Source organism: Gallus gallus, chromosome 1 (assembly GCF_016699485.2).
Source record: "Gallus gallus isolate bGalGal1 chromosome 1, bGalGal1.mat.broiler.GRCg7b, whole genome shotgun sequence".
Lineage (NCBI taxonomy): Eukaryota > Metazoa > Chordata > Aves > Galliformes > Phasianidae > Gallus > Gallus gallus.
The window spans coordinates 182,078,588-182,100,616 of NC_052532.1; the positions used below are offsets into that span (position 1 = coordinate 182,078,588).

Here is a 22,029-nt window from a genome sequence, read left to right on the forward strand (position 1 = left end):
TGCTTCATGTCACAAAGTCAATATCTGTATATTAATAACATCAGTAAAGGCTTCCTGACTAAAATATATATAACAAGGAGACTTGAAGCCAGATTGCTGCTATACCTGGCAGCATAGAATGTATCTGTGAAACTTGCAAAATAGGAACAAACAAATAAACGAAAAACCTAAATCCTCACAATATCATAACAACGGTTTTTCTTTCAGTGCATCTCATTACAATAAATTTTATTTCCTACAACACATAAGAGTGGTTGTACGAAACTAAGTGTAGCACTTAGTATATTCCTGCTCTCCATTCCCTATGCAAGATAGGTTAAAATACTGACTTCTATTTTCCAGACATCTTCACCCTGTGTTAGTTATCTGAATAGCTGTATGTCATCATGTGTCAAAAAAAAAATGAGAAGCTGGAATTAGTAGGAGCAAATACTTCCTCAGCTTATGGAAATATGAAACCTAAAATCCACTCTGCTTAAAGGAAATGTGCTGGATCCAAACCAGAGGGCCAAAACATCATCTTTACAGGTAACTGAGGGAAGTGAAAGCAGTTTCTCTCAGTAGAAGTTGTTTCCTCTTGAAGTGATGCTCTACCATGACAAACTGGTATGACAGGTTTTCTGGGTAGGTATGCACACCTTCTGCTGGAACACTCATCACTTTCTTCCAAAACTTTCTTCACAAGCATTTTCTAAATTTGCTACATTTTTATTTGTCAGATCGGATTCAAATGTATGAAGGAAGAAACTACCTGAAAATTGCAATTTCTGTTGTTAAACTGCATTCCATGTTTAAAATGTATGTGCTCTTGTAACAAATTATTTTAGAACACATTTTTATTAGCAGAATTAAAATTGACAATTTTTCAAATAGGAGAAAAAAAAAAAAAGATCAAGCTTAAGAGAACAACAGAATGAAACAGAGAAAAGACTTTCTTCAGGAAGCTAACCTGGAGATGTGGCCAACACTGCTGCCACTTTCCATCTCCCTCCTTCAAACCACCAACGAAAACATACTGCAAGTGAAATACAGTTTTATTTGAATGCTACCTCAAACTAATATACACAATCTATTAGAGGTATCAGAGCCAAGATGTGACTATTTTCTATTCTATTAAAAATAATGAAGTGCTTCCATGCTATTGCCTTTAAAAAGTGATTCACAATGTCAGCCTGTAATTTTTAGCTACAATTATACACTTTCCATTCTTAGGTTGAGACTTTTCCTACTGCAGTTTGGACTTCCTTCTTCTTCCTGGCTTTTGTTAATCATAGAATCATTATAGAATCACAGAATGGCCTGGGTTGAAAAGGACCACAGTGATCATCGAGTTTCAACCCCCCTGCTATAGGCAGGGTCACCAACCACCAGACCAGGCTGCCCAGAGCCACATCCAGCCTGGCCTTGAATGCCTCCAGGGATGGGGCATCCACAACCTCCTTGGGCAACCTGTTCCAGTGCGTCACGACCCTATGTGTGAAAAACTTCCTCCTAATATCCAACCTAAACCTCCCTTGTCTCAGTTTAAAACCATTCCCCTTGTAAATGGGTTAGGGGTACAGGAAATGTATGGTAGCAGCCTGTGATAAATCATTATCAATGAAATCAAAGTTGACTATCCTGAACTAAAAACAAAACTCCCCAGATGACTCACATCAGAAATGAAGAACATGATTATATCCGTCTGTTAATCACCCAGCAGCAGAGTGAAAACCTCTCCTGATGACCTACGAAATTGTTAGTCTAACTTGTACATTTATGTACACAGTCTAAAAGGAATGCAGTACTGTTTCCTAAAATGCTTTTTTCATTAACTTCTAGAAAACAACCACGATGGCAGTCTAACTGGATTTGTAACTCCACATGAAGTTTATGAAGCTCGTACCATTTACTGCCAATACAAAAAAAAAAAAAAAAAAAAAAAAAAGTAATTTCAAGAAAAACATTAAAACAGACTAAAACATTTATCTTGACTTTTATGTTCAAGTAAAACATTCAATTTCAATGACAACAGGTAAGTTTTATCATTTTATTTTACTAAATAAATGTGATTTCAGAGTCATAACAGTTACTTAAGAACAGTAACAGTTCAAAAATTATAATGAAAAAGTCTGTTAAAAAATACACTGGCTTTGCATCTATATTTGATGTTTATAGGCTTGCACTGGGCAAAACAGTGCAGATTGCAATAGATTTGAGAAAGAAATACATCGTGGTACAGTCTAGAGGAATAATAATTCAAAGTAACAGTCTGCTAAGTATTGGCGCATTAACTTCTCTCTATCTTTGTGGAATATGGTAGAAGTTCCACTTAAGTAGAATTAATTTTAGATAGTTTTAAAAAAAAGGAAAAAAAAGTATTTATACACCATTGCTTTAAAAATACATGAGCAATGAAACTGAAGGGCTCTTCTAACAAGGAACAAATGAAGTGTTTAAACGGTTCTGAAATTCAGCAGTTAACTTAATGCAGTCTCAGATTACTGATTTTTTAAAAATAAAGCAGCTCCACACTGAATCCACTGGTCTTGGTTTCCTCCACAAGGTACATCGATATTTGTCACCACACGGTCTCTCTCCATGCTGGTGTAGACTGGCAGAGATATACATTCCTCTGGAGAGTACGGACCATATGCATCCTGTCAATAAAGCAGCACTTAGTTATCACTCAGATAACAGAACACGTGAAAAGTGTAATATCCAGAGACATGGTATCCAAAACTGGATCCTAAGATAAGGTATGGACCCTGCTGCTCCAGCTGCGATCTGCTCCTGAGTTACCTGCAAGTGGGATAAATTCCTTTCATACTAACACTGACAACAGTTGCATCTGGGGTTCTTCGGCACTTCTGGGAAACAAGTTGTTTCCACTAAGTGTTTTAACAAAAAAATATTGTGTTAGATTCAAGTATTCAATTTTTAACATTTTGTTTGTGTTCATCTACAACTTTGGATTCTCTTGTACATTTACTTTCCTACTGGACAGCATTAACAGCACTGCTGTTAGAAAGACTGTTATTATGCTGTAAACATCCCTTTGGGAAGGATGCTGGTTGGAGCCTCAGCTTTACCTCTTAGTCTGTATATATGGTCTTAAGACCAATAGCAGTTCCTCTTCCCTTTCTGTCCTACACAGACCTTGTGTGGACCTTGGATGTAATTTCCTCCCAGGGTTTTGCACAGGTCATTGCAACGCGGCATGATTATAGAACTGAGCTAAAAGACTGACTAGACTTTCAACAGCATGTAATTCATGTTTAAGCATGAGATACTTGTAATTAAAGAATAATTGATTCATTGGAGATACAATAAAGTATGTTTCTCTTCACACTCAAAATCTCCCTTCCTGTCAACAAGAAATTGTCAAAAGTTTTCAAGAATCAAACAACAAAGCAGCAGCACATGTGTCATAAAGGAATTTTAAAAAAAATTCTTAATGCAAATCACATCTAAGGCAAGTTAGTGAAGCTCCATCATTAGAAAACAGCTAAAAGCAGAAAAAGTAGACACATAAACAATAACTGCTTGAAGCGCTCTGTCTTGCATGTTAAGTGTTAAGGTATTTCTGCGGAGTTTTGCTGTTCCTTTTTGAAAATCGAGTTCCCTTGTCTTTTGAACACCAGTGTTTAAATCCCTGCAGAAGGTGTGTGCTCTGCAAGAGTTACATATAAGAACTTAATACTCAGAAGTTCATAAAGAGAACTCAGCTGTTCTCAGGAGGATTATACTTACCACATTTGTCACTTGGTTAATACCACCGAGGAAGACAAAAACACTGGCAAATTTGAGAGTAAAACATCAATCAACGCTCTTCAAGTACAGCCAAAGATGGGAAGCCCAAAGTTGGCAAATTTGCCTTCAAAGACCTCTTTGTACACCTTTTTTTTGTGTGTGTTGAAATAGCTGTTCACACACTGTTCTCAATCCCACTGATGTTTTACAGAATCACATTATTTGAGGGTTAAAGACATTCTGTTACAGTCTTTTTGAGCCACAAATCCTTATGACCTTCCCTTACACGCATTCCATTTTTCTTTGTCTCCTCTGCGTCACACACAGTTCTATCCCCTTCAGCAATACCCTTGACAGTTTAGGATTATTCCATGAATTAGAACCACAAAGTGCTTTCACAGTTTAATAAGTACTACGTTAAGAGTTTAAAACACTCCATTTTGAGAATTTTGAGCCTTGTTAAGGGAAGGTATCTCTGGATAAACCCTGTAGAAGGCAATTTCTATTTTTCTTCCAGAGAGTACATTTTATTTATTTTGGTTGAAAATGACCTAAAAGATTTGCATTATAAACATATAGATTTTTGTTCACTACATTTCATTTGAGATATTTATGTGGGGAAAAAAATGATGAATTCAACCCCAAAGAATTATAACATTCTACTTCACAGACTATTCTCCTACAGAGAAGATAATGAGATCAGGGAAAGCGCAGAATATCCCAGATCTACCTTGGCTTCTGTTTGAAAACATGGTGTTTGATCATGGTCAATTCCTACAGCGAAGCCTAAAGTAGAACAGCTGAAGGGCAGGGAAATCAGAAATACTTTCCTTCCTATTCATTTGAAGTATGAAACACATTGGGAACGTTTTAATTCAATGATTACTGAACTATTGCACACTTGCACAGAGAAATCTCTCTGCTGATGTCACACAGTACCTTTGAAGTTTAAAGAATACAGACTGTCAGTCAGAACTTTAATAACCTGTTTTATCTTGAAAAGAAGCTAAGTGCTTTTCTTAAAAAAAGGAGATAGGCTCACTTATAATCCTTATCTTCAGTGTGCAAAAGATAAACATTTGGTGTAACTATTTAAAATGATGTAAATTGGCGGTCTCTCCCCCCCGTCACTGTGTTCATATATTAAGAAGTGTGAAATTTTTTTGTTTATCCCATGTACCACCTTTTGAGCAAATTAGAAATCTATTTATTTCTCTGAAGCCAACAAACATCTGTAAACTACAGAAGAAAGGACCTACATAACATTGATCAACAGATTTTGGTGTTGTTTCGTTCTGTTTCTAATTTTCAGTATCTTCTTTCCCATCAAAGCTGGAAGCAGTAATACAGACGCTGGCTAGTATCTACTTGTCTGTCTAAATCCAGACCATTAGACTTCCAAAGCTGTACTATAACAAAATGATTTGTTTCCAGAGCTAGAAATAACATTGAGAACTAAAAAAATGTTGGGACACAGCGCTGTGTTAGCAATGGAGCTCCTTGGATAATATCTATCACAAGATATTATAAACTTCATCATCATCATAATTTATTATAATTATTAAATAATTCTGAGAAGTCAACTACTTCAGTCCAGTGAACTTTTTTCTTTATCATTCTTCTAATCAAACCCAATCTTCTTATCTAATGAAATTCATCCTAGCTACTTCCTGATGGGATGAACTTCCCAAAGTACCTATCTTTTCCTGAGACCACAGAAGGAGCTAAAATGATGAAATCACACTGGGCAATTAACTTTTAGATAGCTGTTGTGTTGTGGAATCTCCTTCTTGGAGATCTTTTAGAGGCAGCTGGATGCGGCCCTGGGTACCCTGCTCTGGGTATCCCTGTGGGGACAGCGGATGGGCCAGAGGGACTCGGAGGCCCCATCCAGCCTCAGCCACACTGCAGTTCTGTAAAATCAGATATGATGAATTCTACAAGTTTTCTAAAACTTTCCTATCATGTAACTATACAAATTTGTAATGCCACATATCCTTGAAGAAGTTCTGTGTAACTTTTTCATTTATTTTTCGGGCATTGCTATTATAATTGAAGAGTGGAAGCAGTAACTTTTTACTGCTTGAATTACTTCATTTTCATCTTACACAGTTCTCCAAATGTTGGGGAAAGGTTTTCTTTGCTTACAGATAACACCATGTTATCTATCTTCTTATTGCTGTTACATTTTCATCTAGTGTTTAAAATGTAAAAAAAATGCACTCTAGAAATGAACTCCCAAACTCAAGTACACACGTAGGAAATACATTTTTGGAAATATTTACATTACTTTAAAATAGAAAAAAAAAAAAAAATTATGACTGAAATAAAGCCCTTGTCTTTATCTAAACAATTAAAAAGAAAAACAGATCCACAAAGTGATAGGTGATAAATAAGATACTTTGTTTTCTACACAATAATGCTTTAGTATAAAAAACTAAAAAAAAAAAGAAAAAAAAGAAGGAAAAAGCAAGTCAGCAGCATCATACTGAAGAGCTACAACATAGATAAAAAAGCAAATTATGGGTCTTGAAAGTTTAAGGCTTTTAATAATTTAGTACCTGTGGAATCCAGGCCATGTAACAAGGGAGAACAGATGACACACTGGGAGAGTCATGCAGATTTTCTGAAAGTCTATTTCCATCAAAACTGCAGCCTTCCAGTAGTAAGCCAGTGACCTGCCATGGAAATACACAATATTGAAACATATGTTAAAGACTTGAAATATTAGCAATAATTATATTATACTTTGATAATCAACTATCCTTTTTACTGTGACCAAGTAACAGGACGCTAACTGTTGCAAAGCCATGTGTGAGAATAGGAAACATGATTTAAAAGCACAACTTGGGCCATACTTCTGTGTAATCCTCCTCAGATTTAATTCATGAACTTCAAAATGGTATGTAAAAATACCTGTAAATGTCTTCACATAGGAAACTGCAGTTGTCTGGCATTAGATTAATGGAAAGATGATAGAAACAGCCAAGTCCACAGTTATTACACAGTCAAGAAAATGAAAATAACTATCACTGAAATAAGCATAATATTTCTGCTTGGAAGTCTGAGCATAGCTTTCAAAGAACTGAATTCACAATTACACACTTTCTGGAGAGGCAAATATAAATTATACTGAAATAATATGAGGGAAAATATCATTTAATACAACTCAAGATTTCTCAGTTAAGTACTGATTGGAAAAAATAAGTAAGAACCACATACATATTTATATAAATACCTTCACAGTGCTTTAAATTTAACACTTTAAGTGCTTACTTTCAATAAACCAGTACTGTCAAACACTGAAAAAAAAAACCATTTTTAATTATTTCATTTAATTGAAGTCCTGAATAACTTAATGACATCTACCTTGTATTTCTTGGTTTCCAGGGCCACAAACAATTTTGCCAGTAAAAATGATAACAGTAGTCAGTATGGCTTGCCGAAGTGGTATATTTAATTTTAGTAATAATAAAATTTAACTCAATAATAACCTTCATATAGCTTTACAAAAGGCTAACTCTAAAACTGGAGCACATGTCTAAGGGAAGAATGTGAAAATCATCTATCTGCTCTACCATCATATTAAAGCCCTGTATTAACTATAATAAATTGAGGCAGAAAATGTTGGAAAATGATATTGGAAATTGGATGAGTGACTGCATAACCAAAACATCAGACAAGAAATGAAGAGAACTACCATTTTCTAATCCATTCTTAATGGATTCTTAACAATAACCTACATAAATTCCAGTACCACCTCTTCTGACTTGCACTGATAAAAATTATGAAGAAAACACCATAAGAGACACAAAAGGAATAAAGTCTTATTAATGTTCATACTGATGCTTTGCCACAGACTTCCTTCTGCTCCCTGTTGTTAACCTTGATACTTAAGGCTTCACTTTATTATACACACAGGTACTATCACACGCACTTTATCCCACCACATTTCTGACTGCTTTTAAAGCTCTTGTTTATCCCTGTCATAAAAATATTAGAAAGATTCATATCTTGTTTTTCCTTCTGCTCTTTCTGCTTTCTGCAGGCAGTTTTGTTGTGGAGTTGGGTGTTTGAAACAGCTATTGAGGGAAGACTGGTCTGACAAAGAGGTTTTAAAATTTATTGCTGTGTGTTAAAAGGTCTGCCCAACCTGAGTGTCTCTAAAAGATAGTTCTATAGAAGTGGGTCACCTATTGAAAAATCTCTTTCTACAGCACGTAAGTTTTTTCTTTTGATACTGGTAGTTCCTTTGACACTGTAGTTATGTAAAATGAACTCCTGGAAAATGTCAACCAATCACAGGATCTCCTTTGAAGATGAAGACCAAAACTTTGACTTAATCCAATATTAAAAACCACTGAAAAATATACCCTACAGGAACAATGCATTTTCAGATACTGGTTGGCTAAGTACACCCACAGTCGTATTCTCTTTTCTATGATAAATGTTATAGAGAAATTACAACTACTATGAATTACATATTACATGGATTTCACAGTATCTGTATAGCACATGTAGTATTTTTACAACTCAGGTCACAGTACTGGCTGGAATTTCAGTTCTTACAAAGAGAAAGTATTTGCCATTTAATGTCTATTAGTACTAGGTTTACTTCCAAACTGAACTGTTGTTACATGATACAGGTGATGTCTCTTTATAATACATCTGTAGAAAGTGTGCTGATATCAAGGTCCAAAGTATCTGTTTCTAAAATTTCAAATTCTCCACAGTTAATTTTTCCTTACTACTTAATGCCAGTTTCCCATGAAATTATATGTATATACTTCACTACCACCACATATTCCATGATGCAGGTATACTGTGTAAAAACAAAACAAAACAAAACAAAACAAAAAAACCTTGCAATAGTATTTCTGACAATTACAAACAGCACAGATTTAATATTAATGTTGTTGTCATGCATATGAATACAATATTCTTGCAGCACATTTTTTTTTAAATTTATTTACATTAAACTCTATCCAGGCTCATACTACCAAAAAGTCTCTTACAATGTTTCTTCTTTTCGTTCATTTTTTTATGACAACAGAAAATGAGATCCTAGTATCAAAAGCAATGAATACCTGATTTTGCATGATGAGCAATCAGTGCATGCAGCAAATAAGAGAAGTATTTGCACATTAAAGGATGCACAGATGTGCATTTTCAGTACCTTTTGTTAAAGCAACCCCAAGTGATGTTACATCTTATACAGATGATTCTAAACCAAGTATTCATCACATTCTTCTAGGAAGGATCTACTCTGCATCATGCCTCTAAACTATAGTCTGAATTAAAACTGATAATTCAACATCAGGTTTGATATTCACCCATGTTAAGGCATTTTCTTGGCCTGATTGAACATTCCTCCAGAGCTGCAGTCCTAGCACTTCATACTGGTTTTGCACACAAAATTCTTCCCAAATGTCTACCATTACTTCTATTACTTGATGGGAGCATAGAAACAGGAGGGGGAACGGCTGTTTACAAGGGTGGATAGTGATAGGACAAGGGGGAATGGTCTTAAACTGAGACAGGGCAGGTTTAGGTAAGATATTAGGAGGAAGTTTTTCACCCAGAGGGTGGTGACGCACTGGAACAGGTTGCCCGAGGAGGCTGTGGATGCCCCATCCCTGGAGGCATTCAAGGCCAGGCTGGATGTGGCTCTGGGCAGCCTGGTCTAGTGGTTGGCAACCCTGCACGTAGCAGGGGGGTTGAAACTAGATGATCATTGTGGTCCTTTTCAACCCAGGCTATTCTATCATTCTATGATTCCATGATTACTGAAGCATGATGCCATTTGTTTTTTTAAGTACAGGAAAGCTGAAAAAGCTTGCTCACTGTGCAAATCATAGTGAGATTTCCAATTTCTTTTCCTTATCAGGACAAATTCCAGGTCATTAGAAAGTTTTAAATTAAAGAGAACTATAAATAAATAAATAAATAAATAAATAAATAAATAAATAACATGTCTTCAAAACTGTCAGTAAATGGAAGCGTGGCTAAGGTTACAGGCAAAATATGTGTCAGTGTTTAAATTCCTAAGTTTGCCTTCTTAACTGTTGGATCCTTCCATAAAGACACTCTTTAAGAATAATTGGTTATCCACACATCCATTGACAGAGTGACTTGACCATGACTCTCCCACATCCCAAAAGAGAGTCCCCTAATTATCAAAGTACAGAATCAAGTCTTCCAGTGGAAACAGTCACAGAAAATTGAACTGCTCTGTTAAGATGGATAAGCCTCAGAATAGCCTGTATCATGATCTAGTTCTTGTAGGGGATGTGAACAAACCAATTTTGAACCTGTAGCCTGAATCTCAACAGGGAACATGAAGTATCAATAAATCAATCTTTTCTGGGGGGAAAAAAAAAATCATGTTTATCAATTATTTTAATTATTTTATCACAAAATTTCTCATAGCTTGAAGATCCATCATACACAAGAAGAGAATGGCTAAATAAAGAAATTCAAGTTTATGACGCTTTGATAATACCATTTGAAGACTGGAGATGTACCAAAAGGGAGAAAAACATCAGGTTTGGGCCTGGATTTATCTTACAGACAAAGAGCTGTATGATCATGTAGGCTGTAAATTGAAATCCAGTAAAACAAAATGAGAAGAAATTTTCTAATGAGAACATTAAATCATATTTCTGCAGACAAAGAAATATGTCTCATCACATATACAATTAAATAAGTATAGGTGCATATGCCTATAGGATGCCAGGAAACATTTTACATTTATTTTATTTTTATATTTTGCTGTTCATTGCTGAAATGGAAACAAACCTTTAGCTTATTTCCTGAATTTTTTAAATGGGAGAAGATTCTTATCAACCCTATCTATGATAAGAAGACCATCAAATCAGGAAGTAACAGTTACATATAAGGCTGAGATACACAATGTCCCGACTTGCAGCCCAATTCACTGAGGATCCTACCTATTTAAGGAAATCATATGTAGCCTAAGATGGCAAAAGTAGAAGTTATTGTTCTGCTAACACTTTCCACCTTGCTTTCAGAGGACAACATCCTTTTGCAGTTGTACCATGCTTTATTCTATTTGAGTTCTATGTAAATTTTTCTATTGGTAAATTGCACTGTAAAAAGCAGTACATTTATTCTAGTTGGAATTTCCTGGAAAAGCATTCCTGCTATTTTATTTTGTTACACTTTTTCTTTCTGCATTAAAGTTCTGTATATTAGGTGAGATCATCTTATTTGTACTGTCAGTACTATTACAATACGGTATTGTCTTTAATAAAAGTCGCTAAATTATGGTAACAGCATTGTATAAGCACACCGTAACTTATGCATAATGTCTGGAAAGCCTTTAAATAGCTCTTTCCTGAACCCTGTTACCTCGATTCCAGTTTATTCAAACTTCAAAATGGTGATGGGCATTTAAAAACAAAATAACTTCAGGCAATCGACTAGAATTACTATAGGTGGACCACTGCAATCATAGGCTTTCTTCTGCCACTGAAGAAAGACAGGTTATCACCAGAAAGAGGTATAGCTACTCTAAGTTCTGAATTGATACATGTCATTTTTCCTTGGCAAAACGCAGCTGGCAAATGCAAATTTCAGATTTAGATACAAGGTGAGGTATGACAGGGTCCCAGCAATCAGACTACAGCATGTGTTTAAAGAATGATGTATTGTGCTGCCTGAAGACTGATCTGAGTCACCGTTTTTCAAATTACAGATCTCCATTCTATAAATGAGCTGGAAATCTTGAAAGTAAAGCAACAATACAAATTCTACCAGTATTAAAAATCATATTGCATACGTGAAACAAGCTTAACATGCATCTCAAGGACCCTTCAAAGGAGATGTGTAGGAGGATGATTTTTCTGTATCATTGACATTCTTATGACTTGGCTAGAGTACATTTTAAATTAGTAAGAGGCTTGGTATTAAGCTATACCAATACAAAGTTTTTCCTTGGTTTTTCACTATAATGTGAGAAAGGATTCATAGAAAGGAATCTAAGGGTTAAGCATGGCAAAGTGTTCCAAAGCCTTTCTGCGCATCAAAGATTCAATGCAGAACTGAAGATACCAATGAATACTTAATGATGCAGATTCACTTAATACAGCTTTGATTGAGGAAAGGAAAAGACCCAAATCAAGTGCATAACCTTAGTAGTATTCTCCCCATACAAATATTTCTAGAAAACTACATAAATTTACACATAACAATCACAACCCAAATGTGTTGTTATAAACCTCTTTCCTCTAACTGACATCTAATTCTTTAGTTTGCAAGCAGACATTTCAATCTAACAACCGTAAAATGCTTAACATTTTTTAGTATATGAAAAGTTTTTTATCCAGGGACATCAGGAATTTGACAGTGACTTCTGAAAGTCGATAGGATGACTATGAAGAAGTCCCAGTTTCCAAGATTTGTAGTTGCAATTTCACCTAGAATAAGTCTGAAATGTTAAAACTCAGTTGTTGCTTGTTTCTCTGGACTTAGAAGTCTTGGGTGAATCTAAAACCTCAGAATGTGATTTGCAAGCTCACAGACACATCGTAGGGACACAATTCCCTGAAAGTTCCATGGTTTATTTATCGTCAAGTTGTAGACTCCCATTTGTCTCTCATCAAATGAGGCAAACAACTCTTACTAAAACATCCAGACTGATTAATTTGATTAATTTCCTAAATGATATTTTACATCACCCACAGGAATTAATTTAACAAAATTCAGAAGACTATATTGTACAAACATCAGATTAGATAATTACAATTATTTTTCTGGCATAATAATATTTTAGAAATATGAAACTATTAATAATTTTGGACAGTGTCTGAAGCTGACCTGGGATACTGATATTTCCTGCAGCCTTGTGTCTGTCTGCTTTATCAGACCATAGAAGGAGTCCTACTGCCTACCTTCTGTGCTGAATACAGCTTATGGAGCATTATTATCATGGGAACAACATTCACTGGAATGTTGTACTTATTTTGTGAATTCTCTACAAATTTAAGCATAAGACAGGTGCAAAGAGATTCAGATTCAGCCAAAATTACACTACCACCTGCAATGTTAAGAAGCTAAACTAAACTATTTGAGTACTCTGTCTTGCTCCCTAGACAATGAGTAGTGAGTTTACAGCTGCCGTCTGTAGCCCTAAGCATCTATTAACAAATTGTTGTGTCTTTGTCATATCTAAAACTAATCCTATTATAGCTCACTTAGTCCCTAAAAATCTCATTTTGAGATTAGTGTGTCTAAGAGATGACCTTCTATATGTCTATCTTCTTTCTATAAGCCAGAAGTCTTTTAATGACCTGCTGGACAATGGCTAGGTATTACCTAATGAAACGGCAGCTTCAATTTTATCTAAGAGGCAGATGAAGGTAATGGAAGGAGAATAATTTGAGATTTGAAATTTAAATCAGCACTCTACAGATTTTTTTTGTAGCCATATACAATTAACCAGCATTTCTATCTCCAATACTCCAATGTATTTATAATTCACTCTTTCAGAAAGTTTGTGGACAGGTAACTTGGACATCTCAGTAAAATTCCATGATAACTACAATGTTTTTTATCACAGAAACTCAAGAAGAATAGACAAATACTGCTAAGCACAATACCTTAACTTGGAGTTTGCCTTCCTGTATTCGTCCTTTCCATGATGCTGTAAATTTAAGGCTGTCCACTGAACAGCTCATTACTCTGCAAAGGAAACACATATACATAGAGACATAAAACAACAATAAATAAAATGCAAACCCTAAAACAATGTAAATCAGTGTGTACCCTATCACAGTAAGTCTTACTTTGAAGAAAAATACATTATTAATTTTATCCTTTTTTTTTTTTTTTTTTACATCAGTATTCAAACAAGTAGTTTGTAACTATTCTATTTCAGTATAAGTAATAAGAATGAGATGACTCATGACGATAATTGACATGATTTGTTGGATCTGAAAATGAGGTAATCATCTTCACAAATAGAGAATAATGGCACATTAACACACATAAATAGCTAGATTATTTTTCCCTTACCTTGCAGTCTCTTGGCGTAAGGCATTGAGAAATGTATCTGGATGAAATAGTTCTGAAAGGTCCAGGGTATCTGACAGTAGTTTCTGCTTCTCTGCTTTTTCTACCCAATTCTAGAAGAGAAAATAGGAGGAAAAATGAATCCTGAAATTACTGATTTTTCAACATTTTAAGTTGATGTGGATTTGTAAATACATACAATTAATGAAGAAAGATTGTGTAAATATGTGGTAATCTCAAAGTTGAATATTAATTTGAATTACTTCACACTGGCAAACAGAAAGTCAACACGATTTAGAAGCAAGCAAGCCAGCAGTTTATGTGTAATGTGACTCACTCATTCTAAACAAACAAACTTTTGTTCTATTGCTTGCATACTGCAGTTCACCTTGTAGGATGAAGCCCATAGCAAGTTTCTAATGCTCTGCTGAAACCCTATTTCCTCTTTACAAAAATGAAATTTCATGTTTTCTTTGTAAAAATGGTTAGCATCACTGCCTCTGCTTTGCTGAATTCAGACAAATTCAATTTCTTTCAAGTAAGGTTTAAGACATAAATTCACAGAATTTCTCATTTATCCTGTTGTCCCAGACTACTTTTTCTCACAGCCATGAAGCCTGTCTCTATGAGCAGCATAGAGACTGGAACTTCCCACTGACACAATGCATTATTTGCCATCGAGAGAAGAGATAAGCACATTGCAGCTTGCTTTGCAACCTTGAAACATGCAAAACTCCTACTTTTTTCTATCATTTTATCAAGGGTGCACTCTGTGTTCCTAAAAGCCTTGTACTAATCTATTGATTTCAAAAACTGAAGAAGCAATGGTTGCTATACTCTTTCTTGAAGCCTTCCTTTAGACCAAGTGGGACGTGGAAGATCTACTCTCATTTTAGACAGATCTGAAATTCTTTCCCAAATCCAGAAAGCTAGGAGGAATGTCAACAATACCAGCTCACTATACATAAATGAATGTCTCCTCATCAGGGTGGGCTACATGCTTGACTCGTGAAGGAACTTGCAAGGTTTGTCTGGGTTTGCATTAAGGGCATGTTATCTGTTCACTCCTGTGTGAACACAAACAACAAGAGTGTCTAAAAAAGTACCAATGTGCATAGACAAATCGTTACATTTCAGCTTGATGAGTATTATTTTAAAATATCTTTAGTTTAGTCATATAAAGCACCCACCAGGCATCTGTACTTCATTTTAAAAGTACATTAGTGTATTCTTTGACATGCTGATCACCTAATTTCATAGAAGCATCTCAGAGTGAAAAAAAAACACATCCAAAACAAGTAAATATCACATCTCTTTCTTGTGTGTGTCGAGGGGCGGTTTTCTTTGTCAACGTGTCAAATACATCTCCATAATGTTTCCACCATGCACAAAAACTGAATTGGTGACCTTTTTTGTCTGTCACATCACACATTATGAGCCCTCAACCCAAATGATAATGAATTAGTTAGGAGATTTTCACTTTCCATTTTCATTAACTAAATGTACACAGTTAATGGTTCTTGTCTGCCTGAATTTTTAATGACTTTGCATAACAACAATATTTGCAGTAAATCTGCAATCAGGTTAGGGCAGATTCAGTAAATTGTTTTGTATAGTACAAGTAGACACAAACATCTCAACTTGCACTTAATATAATCATTCTACTGCTGTCATCAAATAAACTTTTAATGCAATTGCTAAAGAGAAACACCGTGAGGAACATAGATGCTTATGTTCCATCCAATTAAAAGATCAGTATGGGTGATATTAATTCTAAACTCATATAATTAAATTGCATTAGGAAACACAATAGCAAAAAACTTTCATTAGATCACAAAAACAAAGTTTGTAATTGCTACTTGTATTGGTCTAAATAAAGCAGAATACATAACTCATTCACGCTGTTTAATAAATGTTTAGCTTTTATATATTTAAATATTTAAGATTTAAGTGTGTTGCAGGTTAACTCCTGCAGGCAGTTCAACCTCACGTAGCCACTCACTCTCTCCCTTCCAAAAGACAGAGAGAAAGAATCAGAAGGGTAAAAGTGATGGGCTGAGTGAGATAAAGGCATTTTAACAGGTAAAGCAAAAAGTGACTGTGCAGGCAGAGCAAAGTAAGGCATTCATTCACTACTTCCCATCAGCAGGCAGATGTTCAGCCATTTCCAGCAAAGTAGAGCTCATCACATTTAATAGTTACTTAGGAAAATAAACACCGTAACTCTGAATGTTATTTGAATATATATGAATGTATACTCTGAATGCATATATGAATGTAACTCTAAATGCTTATTCTTTCCTTCAGCTTTTATTGCTGAGCACAATGTCATATGGTATGGTCAGTGTGGGCCACCTGTCCCAGATCTTTTCCCATCCCATCTACTCACTGGCAGGGCAGCATGAGAACCAAAAAAGTCCTTGACTCTGAGTAATCACTGCTCAGCAACAACTAAGGCATTTGTGTGTTATCATTGTTTTCATCATAAATCTGAAACACAGTGCTACACCAGCTTCTATTACAAAGAAAACTGACTCTATACGAGCCCCAAACAGTGCAAAACACAATAAAATATTATAATAAAATATATTTTAAAATAGGAGTGTAAAAAATGAAGTTATTCACCTTTCCATCTTAGATCATCGCATGACAGCACGTTAGTCAAGCGCTATGGTCTCAACAGGTGACAACACTCTCCTAAATGGATCACCTGTCACTAGTACATCCCCTACCACTGCCCTTGATGCCTAGGAAAGGTCATGTCTGGACGGGGAGGAACCTCAGGCTGAGCTGTGGAAAGACTGATGTTTCTTGAAAAGGAGAAATCTTTCAACAGATTAGCTGTGATATCTCCATTTCCCACTCCGACCCTAATTTCAATAAAAGTACACGTTGACTCCATTTGTCAAAATGATGCAAAGTTGTTTGACTTATTGATCTCAGATGGCCATGAAGCATTTCACTTTGAAGTGACTTCTTCCACCACTAGCTTAGTAGAAACCTTTCTCTTTCCTGGTAGGCCAAAATAATCCATGCATTTGTCACTTGCCATCTGGATTACAATGACAGGACTACCAAAGCACTAAGATGGTGTAAGACCTAGTTAATCGTCCCCTTGTGGGTCAGGTCAGCAGCCTGATGAGTGTTCTCCCAGCTACCTCCTCACTCCCACAACGCATACTACAGCCCTTGGTGTGTTTGCTGCAACGCACAATTAGGTTTATATCTTCAAAACAACTAACAGTCAAGATCTAAATTCACTAAACATAGTTTTCAGCATATTATTGACAATACGGCTTTAGTTCCCTGTGTTAGTTATGACAGTTAATAATAGCTGGGAAAATGCATATGAAAGCTGAAATCACAGCACTATTGATAAATAGCATTTAGCTGTGAAACAAAATTAAATGAATCCTCAGACTGAGGATTCTAACCCTGAAAACATTTACACCACACACATATTCAAACAAGTTTCTAATATATTCTCTTTAACTGTTAAATTATTTAATATTTCCAGAATATTTCACAGAACGTTTACTGTTAAAGTTATAAATTTCAATTTGAACTGTCCGTGGTAGATTAATATAGCATTAGATGTTTATAAGTACTACATCTAAGCTTATCAGCAATATGCAAAAAGCTTTGTACAGCAATTCCTAGCAGAATATTTCAATGCTTCAATTAAGGTGAGTTTCTATTTTGTATAATGAAACAATTTTTTTTTTTTTTACCACAATAAATCTGAAAGTACAGTCTCAGGTGGTTCAAATATTATTTTTTCATGTATCTTAACATCCAAGAAGCATCTATTCCATTCTGAAGAAGAAGCTTTCCTTATCTTTCATAATCCCAAAGCAAACTGAGCCCCTCATATCGAACAGTGGAAGGAATAAAGAGGCTGCCAGATTTTCCCATTATCATTTATACAGTTTTAGGCTGATCACAGAACTCCTCTACAATGAATCAAGTACTTTTCCTTCACCAGTTTTAATTCATCCTGATTATATTCTCTTCTATAATGTTTTTCCCTTGCTACAATCTCAGAAGAAATCTTTTATTGAAATAGCAAATCATTTAAAACACTACAGAAATTGTTTCACTTTTGTGTGTAGGCATAAAATTGTATTCAGTATTATATAAATATGCATAGACAGAAAACATACGTAGCACAGTTCTGTCTTTACACTAGTTTCAGAGACATTCAAAGTTACTAGAGAAAAAAATGTAAGACAATAGAAAAGTCTGACAGCAAACGATGGCGAGCAACTAACACTGATAAGAGAGTATTCAGTTGACTACCACAGGGGCACTCTCAAGCTGTGGTACCTGGGGGAAAACATCAGCTGAAGTAACTGTGTTACACTGGAAGGAAATGACAGAGGTATTCATTATGGCACTGAGTACAGAGGGGGGAAAGTGTGGTCACCAGGATCGACTATCATAAAGCAATTTGCTCCCTCTGGGTAATTTTTTCCAATGTTTAACTCTTGAGCTATTGTAGTTACACTATATAAAATGAACACACGAATACTGCCATATTTCAGATATGTGGTATGATGTTGGTACATACTATCTTTTAAATGGTGTATGACAAAGGTATTTAGATTAGAGTCGTAGTTTATTTTTTATTTTGGATTTCATTCTGTTATTTTAGAATATACAAACAAAATCTGCTGTTTAGTGCTTTCAATATAATACTATTTCTTCACTTCAGTTTGATATGCCTCAGAAGTTCTGTATTTGTTTGGGGAGCCTGAATGTTAATGCAATGGCACATTGTTAGAGCATACAAATTCTGAGTCTATTAGCATCAACTTGCTAGCTAACAATGTGCCAGAAGTGGTTGTGCACTAAGGCACAGCTGAGGGAAGCACTAACAAATGCGATTTCATTCTGGCTATTGCATTAATTCATTTTTATCAAAATGGTAACTGAACTTTCCTGAGGTGCTGGTTCCTACGTTTAATAAGGATATCAAAACGATGACTACATAAGAGCTGTAACAAAATTCTAACAAGTTGCTGATTAACATATGTCAAAAATATCCACTTTCAGATATTTTCTTGACAATCACTGAACACAGATTATGGTCCTACTTCCAACTTCCACTGATAAGAAGTTGCAGGGCACAGAAAATAATGGTGTATAATATTTGTTTACAGGTAACAGACAAGACTGCTGACCCTAATCCTTGGACAAAGTGAGTTTCAATTTCTTTGTGGACCTCCGGAGCAGGGATGCAGTTGTGATGAAGCTAGCAAGGCTGAACAAAGGGTAAAGAATATTCAGTATTCCAGACACGATTAATAATGAAACAGTTTACTGCTGTGCGTTCCATTCTACCACCTTGAATGCTGTATTGTGGTAAAGGGAGCCAACAGAGAACTCCTTCCTTTACTACGGTTCATTTTCTCTGGTGAACATCCCACGAGATACAGATTTTCAATTAAGCATATCCCTCACACTCCTTGTTCCTCTTCAGAGATAATGACCGCTTGTGTTGCAGCCATCAGTCAAAACCTGCTGGGTTTGGTTTTTTCAGCTGTTTAGCAGTTTTCTGTTAACATCCTCTCTTGAGACTGCCAAAATTCAAAGAAAATCTCTCAACCATGCCTGCTTAACAGAAATCTCATCTATCAGCAACTATTAAGCCTCATCCTAATGCTCATGTATGTACGCAAAGTTTATCAAACATACTATACCAATCTAATCAGAAATTGCTTAGCTGTATGGGGTACATATCCCAAAAAGCATGACAGCCAAATAGCAAACAAAGAACTCTACTTTTCTACAAGGAAAAAAGAGATCACAGAACAAACTCTGGTTGATGCAGCCCACTGGAACAAAGCAACTACATGACTGCCTGGTCCTGTCCTGGAACACAGCATCCAGGGACACACCATGTTGAGTCATGTTAATGCTACTTACTCAGCACTGAGCAGAGCACAACTGCTCAGACCATCAACAAGTTTGTTCAACCAAGAATAACTTTGTGTAGACATAGAAATTAAGATTTTTTTTTCATTGGTGTAATAAATGGATATGATTGTTTGTTTCTACACAGTAAAGCATTTAGAATAAGGATAACTCAAGTACAGCTTTTCGTAGCACACAAAACCTTTTTTAAAGCCTGAAAGGGAATTTTTTTGGTGACATCCTGAGGAAAGAGCTCATCAAGTCTGCAGGCTGAACAAGAGATCTCTTTCAGACACTGTCTCATTTGTGGGCCAAACCCCTTGGCATGCTTCTACCTTGTCCTTGAAGTCTCATTAGTCTTTTTAAGTTGGACATTACTGGAGTCTGGGGATCATGAGAACACCCGTTAGCCTTAGCATGGACTAGATGAAGATGGCCCACAAAAAGGAGTGTACTTTCCAGTCCTTACTGAGATGTTGATACTTTCCCACACACAGAGTAAGATTTTTTTTCCCAAGGTAGCAAAGTGCTACAAAGACCTCACAAAGAAAATGCAGCTGGCATAGCCTTTAACGCTGCCTCCCACAGCATTCTCCTTGGAGATGCTGGCAGCCCATAGCCTAAACAGGTACACTCTTTACTGGGTAAAGAACTAACTGGATGGCCGGGCCCAGAGAGTGGTGGAGAATGAAGTTAAATCCAGCTGGCAACCCATTATGAGTGGTGTTCCCCAGGGGTTGGTATTGAGGCCTGTTCTGTTCAGTATCTTTACTGATGACCTGGATGAGTGCATTGAGTGCACCCTCAGTAAGTTTGCAGATGACACCAAGTTGGCAGGCAGTGTTGATCTGCCTCGGGGTAGGAAGGCCCTATAGAGGGATCTGGACAGGCTGGGCTGAGGTCAATGGGATGAAGCTCAATAAGACCAAGTGCTGGGTCCTGCACTTTGGCCACAACCCCAGGCAATGCTGCAGGCTTGGGGCATTGTGGCTACAAGATTGCGTAGAGGAAACAGACCAGGGAGTGTCCAAGAAACATTTAGATGTTGTTCTAAAGGACATAGTTTAGTGGGGAGATATCTGTGGTAAGTGGACAGTTGGACTGGATGACCCCAGAGCTCTTTTCCAACCTTGGTGATTCTATGGCTCGATGCTACATTCAAGCCTGTTCTCAGGAAGTATCCTGGATAGACAGATGGAATAACGTAGGGAAAATATCTCACAGACTTTCCTAAGGACCACACATTTGTCTGGTGTCTGATCACTCTCACCACCATTTATTTTTTCCTTTCAATTCAGTGTTTCCCTTTTTGCAGCATGTGTATGCTCTCTCTTGGCTGATCTTACTCAGTGCCACAAAGAAATGTAGGCAAAATTTCAAACCTTCAGTGTGCATAACTAGACATATTAGCATTAAATATTTAACATTTATGAGAGAGAGACTACAGTGAATGGTACAAATCCAGTATATATTCATTAGAACAGATTTGAAATTTGAAAAATATGTAAAGTTTTTTAAATTAAAAATTCAGACTAGACTATCCATTTTACCCTCTGCTTTATCTTTTGCAGCACAGTTTTGTCCATGATAAAGAAAGAATGAAAAATGAGTTATTTAAAATTAGGGAATCCACATTATAAATTTTAAAAATTTAAATACATACAGTTCATTTATATTTACCACTGTATGTGCTCATCTTTCTCTCTGCATTCTTAAAATGCATTTTGAATCTTAAAGAAAAAGATCAGCGAATGATGTTTATTTTATTAGATTTAATAAAGCGTAAAACTGCAGCATTAAATCATACACACACTAAACATATGACCCAGTTTCCTCTTGGTTATGGAGTATGTAGAGAGTAACTTGCTTCCATACATTAAAAAATAAACAAGTCTGCTTAAAAAAAAAAACAAATTAACAAATTGAACTGAGATCCAGAAAAATGATCGTTTTCTTTAATTCGTTAGAATATGCACAGTAATGACTTGTTTCTTTTTTATGAAACACAAAAGTCTTTTTATGAGTGATTGCCTTCTGCTGTCAATTTTCTACAATCATATAGATCATCAGCTGTTTAGTGGTATCGTGAAGGATGCTGTTCAAACTTCTGCTTACACGGTAATATTTAATAATGAAAAAAATACCTATACTCATAAAACATGCTTAGAATTGAGAATGTAATCAGCAAGAGTTGAATTCTGTTGAAACAGATTACATTTCAGAAGATTTAAGGCTGAAGTTTACAGAAAAACCCATAACCTGTGGATGCCTCCCTTAACAGAGGATCTGAATCTCATTGGAATTGAGCTTCAATAATTCACAATGAAACCAAACCGAATGCAAGTAAAG

At 35.8% G+C, this 22,029-nt stretch overlaps 1 protein-coding gene across 2 annotated transcripts in view; it reads right to left on the reverse strand.

The window, feature by feature from the left end:
- Positions 1-2,015: 2,015 nt before the first annotated feature.
- Positions 2,016-22,029, reverse strand: part of DYNC2H1 (dynein cytoplasmic 2 heavy chain 1) — a 139,759-nt gene continuing 119,745 nt past the window's right edge. For both annotated transcript variants that reach the window (XM_015279695.4, XM_417173.8), the window contains exons 86-89: positions 13,768-13,877; positions 13,353-13,434; positions 6,294-6,410; positions 2,016-2,639 (exon numbers count right to left, since the gene is read on the reverse strand). In XM_015279695.4, coding sequence (XP_015135181.2) covers positions 2,481-2,639; positions 6,294-6,410; positions 13,353-13,434; positions 13,768-13,877 — 468 coding nt within the window. In that variant the 3' untranslated portion in view covers positions 2,016-2,480. The remainder of the gene's footprint in view (positions 2,640-6,293; positions 6,411-13,352; positions 13,435-13,767; positions 13,878-22,029) is intronic.